Raw genomic sequence first — 14473 nt, 5'->3', positions numbered from 1 at the left:
AACAAAAAAAGAAACATGATAATAAATAAATAAATTAGTTTTAAGCCTAGATCCACTGTTTAAGAAATTAATCAAGGAAAAAATACATTTAAATGTGAGTTTTTTTTAGGCAAAAAATTGACGTCAGTATTTTTAGAATCCAGACTCCAACCCCAAGATTCAAGACCATGTTTGGGTAATGATTGCAACATCTGTAGTCGTCCAGCTGTATTTGATATTAGTGACATCTGAACTGTCTAAATAATTCAAAATATCCGTCTTTTCTACGTTTATAATGGATAATAGCTTTTACACCTACTACTATATTCACCTCAGCAGAGCACAGGAAAATACTACCTTCACTGAATTGTTTTCCTGAATATTAATTACACAGATTGTTGCAGCCGAAGCACACCATTTATATAACATCAAGGAATAAATTAGTTCATGTCGGTATGTGTAGTAAAAGCTCATTCACTGAGCTTTCCTGTGAGCTTCATGCAAAATAGAATAAGCTCAACTGTAACAAATCATATTTTAATTATGTATTGTGATAATATGATTCTTTAGCTTTTAGATAATAAAACACAACTAATTTAATAGTGTAGATTGAGAAGGAGAAAGATTCTGAGCTAACGCCATTAGCCACATTTGACACCAAAGGCATGCTAACAGACACGTACAATGTGCGCCTGTACATTTCACATGTATGTGTGTGTGGCCTAAAAGAACACAAAATCAGAGCTTTCATCTCTCCGTGTGTGTGTGTGTGTTTTTATCGAGGGCGATGCTCTAAAAATAGGAAAGCTAAATTTAGCTTAGATTCAGTGATATAGAGAGTGAAGCGGAGCGACACTCAGTCAGACGTTTCCATGAGGAAGATGATTTATTGTGCTTCTGTGATTAATGACAGACTCAGAGCAGCTTTCCTGCTGGACATCAGAGTAGAGAGGCAGGGAGAATAATGCGAGAGAGGGAACATGCAACAGCAGCACACATGCTGATGAATTACACAGAGGAGTTGAAATGTATTAAATTAAACCTTTTAGAGCTTAAGTTATGTAATTAACCGTCATATATGATGAAGAAGAACAGCAAACTGTCCATTTAAGAAGCTGGAAACAGATCAACTTTGATATTTTTGCTTGAAAATGTACTGAAAGTATTAATAGATTATCAAGGTAGAGTCCGATTGATTTTCTGTCAATCGACTACTTAATTTAATCAAATGATTGTTGCTAATTTCCACAGTTACTTAAAGAAGAAAGGACGTTTTGTTTGTATTCTTTGGCGAGATTTAGTTCATATAAGATAGAAATGTATTAATCCAGAAGGAAATGATTGTGCCAGAGTTTAATTAAAGATTACAACAGAAGAACATAAAAACAATAGAGTACAAATATAATATATGAACAATAGAATAACAATAAGTAATACTGACACCAGTGCAAAATAGAACAGAATAGCAATAAGAGTAAGGTAAATAAAAAGGCATCTAAAGTAGAAACAACAAAGATTAAATACGATAGTAAAAATGTATAAGTAGTAATACTAGCACCAGTGCCTAATACAAACTAAAATATAAAAAGCAATATTGAGCATGATATTGAGAGTTATATTGTCAATGCTATTGAAAAGTAGTACAAATTTATATTGCACATAGTATAATGAAAGTAATATTGCACATATGTTCCTCTTTATAGTAAAATTGTAATTTGCTGGTAAAACGAGGAAGAAAAAGAGGAAGTTTTGGAGCGGCTGCGAACACGTTTCTCTCTAATCTCAAACCGTGTGTGAGTTGAACTGGTCTCACCCTGCAGACGTCTTCTGGTGGATCAGGAGCTTAATGCTGCAGTCAGGAGTGACTGAGGTCACCTGGAGTTCACCTGGAGGAGGCCACGGATGGAGAGACCCCACATCTACACACACACAAAGAGAAGCAGAGTCTGCTTTTATTCCAGAAAAGAAATAAAGAATAGTTAAATGAGATAAACTGTTGTGGAAAACACAGAGCACAAACTGAATTATTTTCACTTCAATTGCTAAGAAACCAAAAATAAATGCTCAGTGTCTTCATAATGAAATTGCAGGTGTGAATGCTCACCATTAACATGTTTTTGAAGCTGGTTTTGAAACTGTGTCACTCTTACACCAACACAAAACAAATAAAGGATTTTGTTTTGTTTTATCTTTTCTGAAATTTGGGAGCTTTGTGGGATTCCCCCATGACAACTTGTGTGTGCAGAAGACTCCATAAAAGCTCCATGTTGCAAAATAAAACAATGTAATTGAACAATTAACTGAATAAACAAAACAGGCTTTATTTCTGTGTGTCAGGTGGTTAATTAAACATCTCCTGGGTGGAAATGGGAACATTTCTAAAATGATGTCTGTAGTCTGGTGTAACAATTTAAAGTGCATGATTTATATGTGATTCCAGGTCAGCTCTGCATGCAGAGCAACAGGTATAGTTTGTTTATTACCATGTTAATTGATCAGGTTGCTGCTAGAGCTGATAAGCCTCAGTCACGTTAAGTCTCCACCTGCCTGTCCGTCAGTAAACATCTCACCGTTACAGTGTCACTCAACACATTCACTTTATTTCATTCATTCATTTATTGTGTTTTGGTGCAACATGTCGCATCTTGCACATTAAGAGAGGAACAAGCTGCCAAAAAGAAGAAAAAAAATCAAATAAATAACTCCGGTATACCAACCTGTGAAGGCGCGCTTTGCGGGAGACCAGCCCCTCTTCCTCCGGTCAGTCCTCCACCTCTCACCTGCAGGAGCCCCGCGGGGAGCCGCGCTGTTTATCGGGGAATCGGTTAAATTCAGCGGTAATCCGTTATCGCTCTTCTCTCTCCTCCGTTAATTCCGGTACGCTCCTCAGTGCGCCTGTGTCGGGATGTGAGAGCGTCACCGTGCGCAACAGCAACGCACGGACAGAGCGGCTGGCTCTGGTACTTCCTGTTGGCAGGTTCAGGCTTCAAAATAAAAGCGCAGGCTGATCATTAAGCGTATCATTTAAACAAATATATTTATTTTTATAATTATTAATACAGATATATCACGGTTTTTATTCTTGTTTCATGTGTACTAAGCCTTTTAATGCTGCTGTCAGTTGTTTTGTTATTTCTTATTTTTAAGTAGATACATGTGTTCGATACTTGTGAAGCATTTAAATAAAATGGACTTTAGATGGGGCACACATGGTTATTGATATTCTAGATTTAGTGAAGCCCAATACATGTAGACTTCAGCAAAACTACACTTTCTCTGGTGGTTGGAAAACACAACCACTGGGTGCAAATTGTGCTTTTATATCTGAAAAGCAAAGCACCAGAAGTATTAAAAGGATGTTGCTTAATATAAGAGTGGCACACATGGACTGCTGTTGACACATCTGCTTGAAGATCCAGACTGAATCACTGTCATTAGATTCCTTATTCGCTGAACCGTTTAAAAGAGGAAGGATACAAACTAAGCAAAATCAAAAACAACTTTCAGACAAGAATGCATTGAATGATAAATAAGGGATCTGATTTCCTGTTCTTCAGCACGATAGACAATCAGACACAGATTTGCTGGATGCTAAGCCGAAATGTTTTATTACACTTTTCTACTGAACATGGAGATCACAGAAATACGATTTCAAGAACAGGTTTTTGAAACAGTGTTTAAGTTACACAGTCAGCAGAACATCTATTTCCTAACCTCCCAGTTTCCCGTCTCAGGATTAAGTAACATTTAACTTCTTGTAGGAAAATAAAAGCGGGCTGTAACAGTATCGAGCACAACAGAGGTGACACCAGGAGAGGATTTAATGTATTCAAACATGTAATAATGTAAAATATGAAACATTTTGTTTGGTCTCGAGTGCATGATAAAATAAAGAAAGTGGATTTTAATGTTATCCTGGAGTTCATTATATGGTTTGAATTGGGTTGACGGACTGAAACTGTTCTTTCAACACATTTACTTACAAACTGTTGTGCAATTACAGTTGTTATTTTTCTGTTTTATATTCTGGTGGAAGTACAGACTGACTTCTATAGGAACAAAATGCTCAAATAAATATCAGCAGCTTGGATACAAAAATGTTTCGTACCTAAAAAACCAACAACAAAAAGAACCAAAACACATTAGTTTAACCCTAAATCCTTTGAAAAGTTTATAATCCGGTCCGAGTGTGTTGACATTAAAGCGACACAGTAATGTGAAGAGGAAACGCATGCAAAGAGAGTCGTGTATGTTCGTATCTTTACAGTCACTAACACAAGGTTGTTTCTAACTCTAGTGGATATAATGAGCGATCATATGTAATATTGTTCTGTGTGTTTGGTCGATTGATTGGATGCGCAAACAAAACTGAAATCTAATAATCTCTGTTGTGGGTGAGTTGTAGCATGATACAGAAAAACAAATGAGAAGCACACACGCATAATCAAAAATCATGACAAAACGAAGATGTCAAGTATAAAACTCTGGGAAACACTGTCCCCGATAAGTTGTTCCACTCTTCCAAGTGAAATATGAGAGACACTGCTCCCGATAAATACACACACACACACACACACACACACACACACACACACACACACACACACACACACACACACACACACACACACACACACACACACACATACACATACACTGGTAGGCAAAAACTACCATCACTGCTTGTCGTTATGGAAGACACTGCTCCCGATAACGTGTCGTCATTATGGAAGACACTGCTCCCGATAACTTTATCGTACTATAAACTGCCCCAGAGAACACTGTGCAACATAAATGGCTTTCTTGCAAATCATGGAACCAATCAGCTCAGTTTTCTGCTAAAGAAGAAGGGGGTTTAACTATGTTGTTATTGTTTATTCTGCCACCAAGTGCAGATTAAATCAAGTCTTAATTTCTGGGCTTGTTGGAGAATTTCGAAATATCCAAAAAAACTCTTTTCTACCCTTCATTTTAATGCGTTTTAAATATAGATTACGGTGACAGAAAATACGCCATTTTCTTGAAGTAATTCCAGAAAAATCTCCACTCAAAAAAGGAGAATAAAGGCCTTAAATATCTTTCATCAGGGGCTTCATTTAGTCAGCAACAGTTGAGGAGTCATTTGTGTAGCAGATGCTGCCGGAGGATGAGACGGTATAACCGTCATAATTATGGAAGACACTGCTTCCGATAATGTCGTATAAAAAGACAAACGATAACTTTATAGCGGGCACTGCCACTGATAAATAAAACTTAAGTATAAATAAGGTTTCCCAGTGTTTTGGCGAGAGGTCGCAGCCATGTTGTTTCAATGTGCAGCCAGGAGGAGAGGCGGCAGATCGGTCAGTAGCGTACATTTTTCTTCAAGTCATTAAAGTGTATTTTATAGTTTTCTATCTCCTCCTGGTTCTTTGTGGGCGGGGCTTCGACCTCTGATTGACAGCATGTGCTTAAGTGCTGATATTGGAGCTCCTCCCTCTGCTTACTTTGGATTGAACGCCAACACACACACACACACACACACACACGACACCCACGCTCACACCTCCCCCGGCTCGTCTTCAGATCTGCTCGTCGATGTCCCAGATGTTTCCCACCATGGCGTTGGCACACCCTTGCAGGTTCCAGGTGGCCAGGGCCAGCTGTGTGCGGAGGTCCTCCATGTCGGTGGTCTCGGCGATGGACGCCAAAGTGTGGGCGCCCCGACCCAGCAGGAGGTGACGGAAGGGAGTCTCAACGGGGGACACGTACGGCGAGAGGAGGGTGTGCTCAACCTGGAACCATAAACGCAGACCATCATACATCTGAGAGGTGATGGAAATGTTCTAATGATAGAAGATTGAATGAATATGCATGCGACGACGTAGAGGTGTCACAGCGTGCGTCTTACACTCATGATCCTGTCGTTGAGGATGCGACAGGCCTCCTTGTCGTTGACGTCGGTGTTGAGGATGTCGGTGTTGATGCTGCTGGCGGCGCGATTGAAGGAGCCGCGTGCTCGGTTCAGCCAGTTGGGATTCACTCCCTTCAGCTGCCCAGACTACAGAACAAACATTAACACAAACACATTTATAAGAGGAAACATTCCGGTCTTAACAGCTAGGTGACAAAACATAATAACAGGAAAGGAAACAACCAGCGTATGGATGTGAAACCGACCTGCAGGAGCTGGTTGATGCGTCCGTAGACTCGGCGCACGGCGTTGGTGAGGACGCCGCTGTACCGGCTCACATCCAGGCGGAGCAGGTGGTCGTGGACCAGCCGCAGAGCCATCTGGCCGGCAAACTGTGCCGCCACCGCCGCCATGTCACTGGTGTGATGGTTGGTTTGGTAATCCAGGTGATCCATGGTGTCCAGCTTGGTGCCGTAGTAAGTGTAGGACTCAGTCTTCAGACGCAAATTCAATATAATGTGCACAAAAACAGCACAAATATGTGGATTAACTGACTGTTCTGTGATCAGAATTTAGGACATTTTTGCATTTCACATGTGAATGTTTTGAGCAAATGAGGAAAAATGATGGAGTCTTACTTTTACATTAGAAAAACAGATTAATAATAATAATATGAGGAAGGTTTCTTCTTCCATTATCTTGATGTTAAAACTTGTACGTTTGCTTCTATGATGATTACCGTTTCGTTCATTTCAAAGCTCTACCAACAGGAGGGTTGTGTACATCTTATTATAACTACCGATTGTTCTGCATGGAGACTCACGTTGGGAGAGATGAAGTGGAACGAGATGGAGGGAATTCCAGAGAAGGCCAGGAAGGGATAGGCGGGGTCGTCCGTTGACATTGGCCTCAGTCTGCACACAGTAACGTAAAACAGCTTATTTTATTCTACAGCAAAGAGATGGATGATCAAATCTAGATATTCTTTATGTTGATTTGTGCTTCTTTGAGAGCATGCGGTACTAGTTTAGTCCTCCCGTCTCTATTAACAGGGTCACCGCAGATCATAGGAATGTCTTAAATATCATTTTCAGAAATATTTCCCGACAGGGTTACGGAGTTGTTCATTTGAAGATGGTTACTTTGTACACATTTCTCTTCAATGGTTAGTGATGCTGTGGTAATTGGTCCTCTGTAGATGCTGGTGAAGCTCAGAGACTTGACGTACAAAGATCAGGTATCTGGAGGCGTTCATGTTTTCCCGAGCAGATACAATGGGACGCATTTAGATTGGAAGTCGGGAATACAGACTGAATTATCGATTTCCAATTTTTGCAGCATAAATCAAATGTGCCAAGACTGCTGTTATTTAAGCAAAGCTCTTGTCCGGCTGCTCACGTTTAGACAAATCAACATGTGAGAATTGTGGTTTCTTTTGATGAACAGAAACGCATGTTGGACTTTTCCATATTCTGTATTGGGACCAAAACTCTGGCATCTTATCGGCACTAGAGTTCTTCAAGCGGTACCCAGCCTTTGACTTCTGTGGCTTTTAAACTGGCTGTTAATCGCTAAAGAGTTTAACTTCTAAAGACTACAAAACTGTCCTGACAAAATGACTGAAATAGTTCCAGTAGGAAACCTCAAGTTCTGACTGACTGACTGAATAAGAACTGGTTGTCTACTTACGTCTTGGCCATCCAGTTACTCTTTCCCCCCATATCGTACACAGTGCCAGAACCAAGAGGGCTCTTCACCTGCATGGACGAGGCAAATTAAAATGAATGCAAACACCTCGAGTTTGTACAGAAGTTGATCAGATTTAAGCTGTTGTTGTGTCGTTACCCCTTTCATCGTGTTCTCCAGGAGGCTGTAGAGCAGCGGACTTGCTGACGCTATAAAGCTCCCACGACCTTTAGAGGAGATAAAGTCAGCCACCGGAAACCTTAAAACATGCGAGATGTAATGAAGGCGTGTCCTGTACTTACCCATGACCGCTCCATCCAGGCTTATGTAGCTGATAACACGTTTGTCAATAGAGGACATATAACCCTAAGAGCAAACACACACATAACAGAGAACATTGGTACAGGAGACATATATTTTGTATGTCTAGTTCTTGTTATTTCAGTTCTTACCTCCAACCACTCGGTGGCGCCAACACTTCCGTACTCTCCAGCGCTCCAGCTTGCAAACACCAGGCTTCTCCTGGGTTTGAACCCATCTGGAAAACAGAAAACACATCATTCATGTTCTGCAGGAGAAGAAGCTGTAACTCTGTCGATGGCAATCTGCAACCACAAGAGTCCTACACACTGTCCCTTTAAGAGGTTACGTCTGTGTGCCTCCTTTAAAATGTAACTTCCAAGTCTCTCAGGTGAACACTGAAACAGGATTTTGTTTGCTGTGATCATTCCTCCTGTTAACACCGGCTATTAAAAGATCCCTTGTGATGGAGGAAACAGACTGCTTAATTCTCATATTAATGAATCCCTTGTATTCGTTACCTTTCTCCACCATCTCGTGAATGGCCTTGGCCAGCTCCATCAATATGGAGGTGCCAACGGTAGCTTTGGCGTAACCGGTCTCCCAGGTGTCTCTCTGAGCTCCTAGTACAACGTAGCGATCTGCAGATTCACAAACAGACAACAAAAACGTTATCCTACATGTACGACGGAGATAAAATAATCCCACTGTGGACGACGACAGAGAGGAGAGAGAGGTACCAGGATCAGTGAATCCTTTGATGACTCCAAACACGTTGTGGATCTCCTTGTTGACCAGAACGTTGTTCACCTCAACAGTGATGTTCTCGCTGCCTCCCAGTTTGTAACTCACTGACGCCAGGCCCCCTTTAAAACCGCTGCTTGCATCCGGTTTAGGACCTTCGATTTTCCTAAAGAGAGAGATATATGATTAATTACTTAGTAAGCATTATAAATCAGGGTTAATACTTGATGATATTCGTTCTAATGCTTAACCAGGCGCTCTATGAACAGCTGTTCCCCTCAGTGTATGTCCTTACCGTAGAAGAGCTAAAGCCATGTTGGCGGTGATGGTCTGGGCTGGGATTTTGGGGAGACCGGAGGACTTGATTGGGGGGAACTGTGTGTGGTTGAAGGAGGGGAATCCTGGGGTGTAGGGGTCGCCTGAACCCAGATGGACCTGCATGAGGACAGAGACAAAGTCAATGCACAATACTGCCAATACTTGGCTAATGACAGCATGCTACACAACTAGCAGGTGCAGACTTACATGCCCGTAGAGGGCCGTGTCCGCTACATAGTCTGTAGTGTCGTGGTAGATTAGAACAGCAGCGGCTCCTTTCGTAGCAGCATTATCCACCTGAAGCAACACAGTCAGAGACGGGACAACAAGCTTTTAGTGAAGTTCCTGAAAAGACAAACGATGGGCAAGAAGAAGCCGTCAAAATCTGCTGTCACCTGCTCTGCAAAACTGATATTTCCGGCTCGGAGCAGCAACACACACTCGCTCAGTTCAATGTTCTTGCTGTGCAGAACATCCAGATCCTCCTGACGGCCGTAGTTGCCATACACCAGCTTGCCCTACGAACACAGACAGCCGTAAGCTAAGAAAGGTGACAAATCCCCAGTTTACTGAGCCTTACAAGACTTTTAATTGAAGTTGATTATTTAAGGAAGACTCACCTGAACTTTCCCAGTAGCACTGTAGGCCAGATACCCTGTAGGCTCGAAGACATCTGAACCGAACAGGACACGGTTTGGACGCTTGCTGCAGGTAAGAAGTCAAAAGCTTGTTACAGTATCATGAATCTGTTTTTAGAAGTTAAGAGTGTTTTCTACGGCAGCTTATTTTCTATAAGCTCCCTGCCTTTTATAATTCATGCTCCTGGGTGGACGTTCGTTTAAGAAAGTACACTTTGAATGATTTAGCTGCGGCTCAAGACAGACGAGGACAGAACAGGATGCACCATAAATAACAAGAATAAAAAGAGGAGATACTACTGATGCGCAGTATTAATATACATTAATCAACCACATAATAATTAATAATAATCTTAATACTTTAATTATGATTGATCATCCTCCCACCATTTCAAAGATAGATCCCTAAAATAAGAAATACCTGTCTGGGGTCTGCAGTTGAACGTAGTGGATGTCAGTCCAGGGATCCATCTCCACTTCCTTGAATTGATCAAAGATGCGGCTCGCCAGCTGGTTGTCTTCTGCACTTCCTGCCAAACGTCTGGGCAAATCAAAGTCACTGCAGAGACACAAATGGCATGAAATGACTCTCCATGCCCGTCATAGATGCACATCTGCTGCTGCTTCTTCAACAGAGCGAACAGAGACTTCTCCAAAAATTCACAGTGTAGTGTTCTAGTTAGTCAAAACATCTTGCAGGGGTAGTTCAGCATTGTATGAGTTTACCCTTCCTGCACTTTGTGTGACGATTCAAATCATGAATAGTTGAGACGCTTGAGAACTTCTTTGGTATCAGCGTCATCCATTACAGTCACGCAGCTTGTTGGGTATCATCCCTCACATAATCACTGTAACCTTCCTCTGTCTCATTTGTATTCTCTAAAAATAAAATGTAATCCGATCCCTCTCTTCCAGTTCATTCATATGGATTATTCCTCTCCCCCTCACAGGAAGTGGAAGGCTGTTGAGACTCACAAATCATCAACACATTAACATAAGATGTACTTTGGAAGGACTCAGCGTACCTCAGAGTTTTGTCAAAGGCCTGGCTGGTGAGTTTCTGCGTGAGGAGTTGGGTGACGTCCTCCCAGTCCATCTGAGCTTCCGGAACTGGTGCAACCGCTGGTGCAGCAGCAGTTGGCGTTACTTCCAGTGGAGCGTCCGTTTCCGTCTCTTTGCCACAGCTCACTTGCTGCACCTGAGTTTCACGGTGGCTGAGGTAACCAAGCAAGTAGCCTGGAGGACAAACATTACAGAGACACGAGGAGTGGATTAAAAGAAAGTTTTAGCGCAGCTTTCCAACTCTACTGGCTCTCAGATGTTAGCACCGGTCTGCAGTAAAACATGAACAGCAATGTCTCCCCTAATATATTCCTAGTCATCTGTTGTATGATTCAGATGATGATGAGCGTGTCTTACCGATGACGAATATCAGCAGGGTCCCCAGAGCCAGGTAGCAGACAGTCCTTCGGCTCTGACGTGGAGGAGCCGGTCTGAAGCTCGGGGATCCCCCCGACGGGTCCTCCGCCTCAGAGGCCTCGTCCGACAGTTTCACCTCGATGTGTCTCTCTCCGTCTTCGGCCGGCTGCAGAGTGAACCTGCTGTAGCGCTCGCTCTTGATCTAGAGGCAGGAGAAGACGAGAGACCCACCAGACCAGTGTTAAAGCCCAGACTCTGTCTGGTCTCCACTTAAGTGTGACTTTGATGCTGTGTCATCACCATTCATATTCAAGTGAACGTCCTGCATTCACGTAAAGAAGGTAACAAGTAAACTCTTACCATGCCGTTGAACGCAGACCTCACTCGATCCATCGCTGCTGCTGCTGTTACAAAGACAGAGAGTGGGAGAGACAAATTAGAAACACAAAAGCAGAAAGTAGAGAGGGAGGAGGGGATAGGATGTGCAGTGAGTTGGGTTTATAACAGACAGATGACGCATTTTCTCTGAAAACAGGCCATTTGTTCTTCCCTGAAACCAACAGAAGGCCAGATAATAGCTGGAAGAAGTGACCTTCAGTCATTGTTTCCACATCACAACGGCGTTTCATTTATAAACATGTCAGACGCAGACTACACAAAGGCGTCAGCCAGAGCTTAAGAAGAAGTGTCTGTTCCAACTGACAGAAACACCTGTGGTGTTACTTATATCTTCTTCCTCCTCACAGGGACTGGTGCAACACGTTGATCGGTTTAACTCACTTCCTCATTACTGAGCTGAACCAGGAAATAGCAGCTAATGGTTCAATATCAAGAGATAAACGTTCAGAGTGTCCTGATGTTGTGCAATAAACACTAACACTTCCTTGTGCTTTTTGCTAATTATAGCCCAGTACCAAGAAATGACAATAAAGAATGCAAATACTATGTTTGAGTTCATTTAAGATGCAGCTTCTATCGCAGCATTATCAATTAATCTGCTGATTATTTTCTTGATTAGCTCTATCTGACGGTGTGTTTTTAATGATTTAAAAAACAAACCTTCGTTTAAAACACAGAAAACCAGCAAATTCTCAGATTCTGAGATGCAAGAATGAACAAATCGACATTTTTGATTGACAAATTAATTTTGAATCAATATCAATTAACTTTTTGACAATCAAGTAATATATTAATGGAACTACTAAAATGATTAGTTGCAGTTTTGTAAATTGTAAAATGTCCATCTCAGAATACAATTATTTTAATTACCAATTATTCTGGCAGTTTATTTTACTAAATGTCATAAAACTAAAATATTCAGCTAATTGTCATCAGAAACATTTTGAGCTTTGCGTGAAACATAACTACAATTATTACTGAATTATCAAAAGGTTTGCAGATTCATTTCCTGACACGACGTCAGGAGGAAGCCTCATTTAAATATGTATGCTGCATGTTGTTATTGTATTATTTTATTGCATCAGTTCATGAGAATATCGACCCAATCATTTGGTTATGAGCATCAGCTTCCAGTTGTTTTAATTAAATTAAATAAACACTGTTACAGGTGAACGTGGAGTGTAAAGAAACCGTTTGGGAGTGGTCACAGAAGGTTGCATCACATCTAAACTCCTCCATACTTCCTCATCACAAAACAGGTGACATTTGCAGCATCATTTGTAAATTAAGCTAGTTAGCTTTACGTTTTGTGTCCTGCATTTTTATTTCGTTTGAGCTGGAGAGTCACGTAAACAGGCAATGCAACTAAACAACTAAGTTGACTTTGTAACGAATAAATGAATAAAAAGGTCTGTCAATGTCAGTTGTCTTACCTTATTGCCGCTCAGACACCTTGTGTCTCCTTGATTGTGAGCTGCTGTCACTGCTCTTCATGAACCGCCCTGTCGCGTCGCGGTGAGGGACAGGACAGCCTATTGGTCAGGCCATATGATGGGAACCAATCAGGTTACCAGTATCTCGTTCAGCATGGACGTCTGGCCAATCCTAGCGCATGATAGCTTCAGAGGGCGGGTCTTGAGGGGGTGGCACTTCCGCATAACGTCCCGTCGTCATTATTTCTTCTTCGTCTTTAATATAGTGACCATAAACCAACGTTTACGGTTAATGCCGCCATCTACTGTACCGGAGATGTAGCATCATGGCTTTATGACAGTTTTGTAATTTAAAGAAAACAATGTTGTTATGAAAATAAATGTCCTAACCTTAATCTACAAAAAGTAACATCTTCAATGTACAAGCTGTTCATGTAACTATGTTTTGTTAAATTAAAGAAAGAAAAAAAAGAGCATATCACTTCTGCAGTACAAGCCATTATAATATAGTTAACGGTACACAATAATAAGGAAGAGAGATATTTTTGTGATACATCGCCACTGTTATGAATTTAGAGTGCATATTTAAGACTTCTAAACACTAAACAAACATGTGATTGAATTATTTTAGGCTTTGTGACTTTCTTCACTATTGGGGTGGTGCCACCTTTGAGTGTTTCCCAAACCAATCAGTAACTGTTCATGAATTCTTTATGGGCTGAACGAGTCAATAGCATTTCCATTAATGTGGTTTTTCCCAAAGATGCACTTTGTGGTTCCCTCAGATCAGCCTGAGCTAAATATATTGTAAACAAGCTCAGTAATGGTGTTTGATTTGAATTCTCTTTAGTACACAGGGTTTGATTTACATTTTGTTTCATATTTATTCTCATTATTGTCAACCCAAGATCTCCCTCATTGCCAGTGTTAAGTAAAGAGGTAAAACTGAAACACCAAGGTATGGCTTACATTTTGTACCTTGTCATTTCCAAGAGCTACTTCAGCACAGTAATGCATTTTTGTTCAGTGGTGTACATTTAACTAGGATGTATCTGAAGTTGTTCTTCATCGGTGAAGGAGGCTCTTTTACAGTGCAGCTATGGTCTGTATGAATAATCCCCTCAGATGGGAAATGATACATCTCAGAGACTTACGGTAATATGATCTCACTCTGCATCGTCATCACAGATGGTTTCTCACCAGTCAGCACATAGCAGGGCTCCAATGTAACACTTTAAAGTGTGGGACATTTGGGCATCAGGAAGCTAATCGTCTCATAATAGGCATGTAAGCGAAAACTTCATTTTCAATTTAAATGAATGATCATATTTTCATTGCTAAATCTATAGCCATCCATTGTCTGTAACTTATCCTGCTGCAGGTCAAGTGAATTTAATACATTAAATAATTAGGAATCATTGCTTAATATTGATATAATGATCATTGTAAGTCACATCTTACCTGCTGGTTTCCATCATATTTTCATACTTTGGCCGGTACGACCAACAAATCGTTCAATTTAATGTATTGAATTCAATTTGGTGAACGTTGCAGAAATCATGTTTATACGCTCTTAGCCTTTGCTGTTACAGTTAAATACCAGAAAATGCCCAATCAACCTTCCGTGAGACGTGTGCTGTAATTTGCACAGCACATTACGGGTC

At 41.1% G+C, this 14473-nt stretch overlaps 1 protein-coding gene across 1 annotated transcript; it reads right to left on the bottom strand.

The window, feature by feature from the left end:
• Positions 1 to 3580: 3580 nt before the first annotated feature.
• On the bottom strand, positions 3581 to 12869 carry tfr1b (transferrin receptor 1b). The gene is made up of 19 exons (XM_079181812.1): positions 12810 to 12869; positions 11338 to 11381; positions 10978 to 11179; positions 10584 to 10794; positions 9980 to 10117; positions 9541 to 9625; positions 9316 to 9438; positions 9128 to 9217; positions 8898 to 9037; positions 8599 to 8768; positions 8380 to 8499; positions 8011 to 8096; positions 7861 to 7924; positions 7718 to 7785; positions 7562 to 7629; positions 6696 to 6786; positions 6139 to 6366; positions 5870 to 6019; positions 3581 to 5753 (listed from the first exon to the last, which is right to left on the bottom strand). The coding sequence occupies exons 2-19, from the start codon at positions 11368 to 11370 to the stop codon at positions 5541 to 5543; spliced, it is 2280 nt and encodes a 759-aa protein (XP_079037938.1). The 5' UTR covers positions 11371 to 11381; positions 12810 to 12869; the 3' UTR covers positions 3581 to 5540.
• Between the last annotated feature and the right edge of the window lie 1604 nt (positions 12870 to 14473).

This window comes from Pholis gunnellus (genome assembly GCF_910591455.1).
Source record: "Pholis gunnellus genome assembly, chromosome: 20".
Classification (NCBI taxonomy): Eukaryota; Metazoa; Chordata; class Actinopteri; order Perciformes; family Pholidae; genus Pholis; species Pholis gunnellus.
Note: the sequence above shows the minus strand (reverse complement) of the source record. Positions and strands in the feature narration are given on the sequence as shown.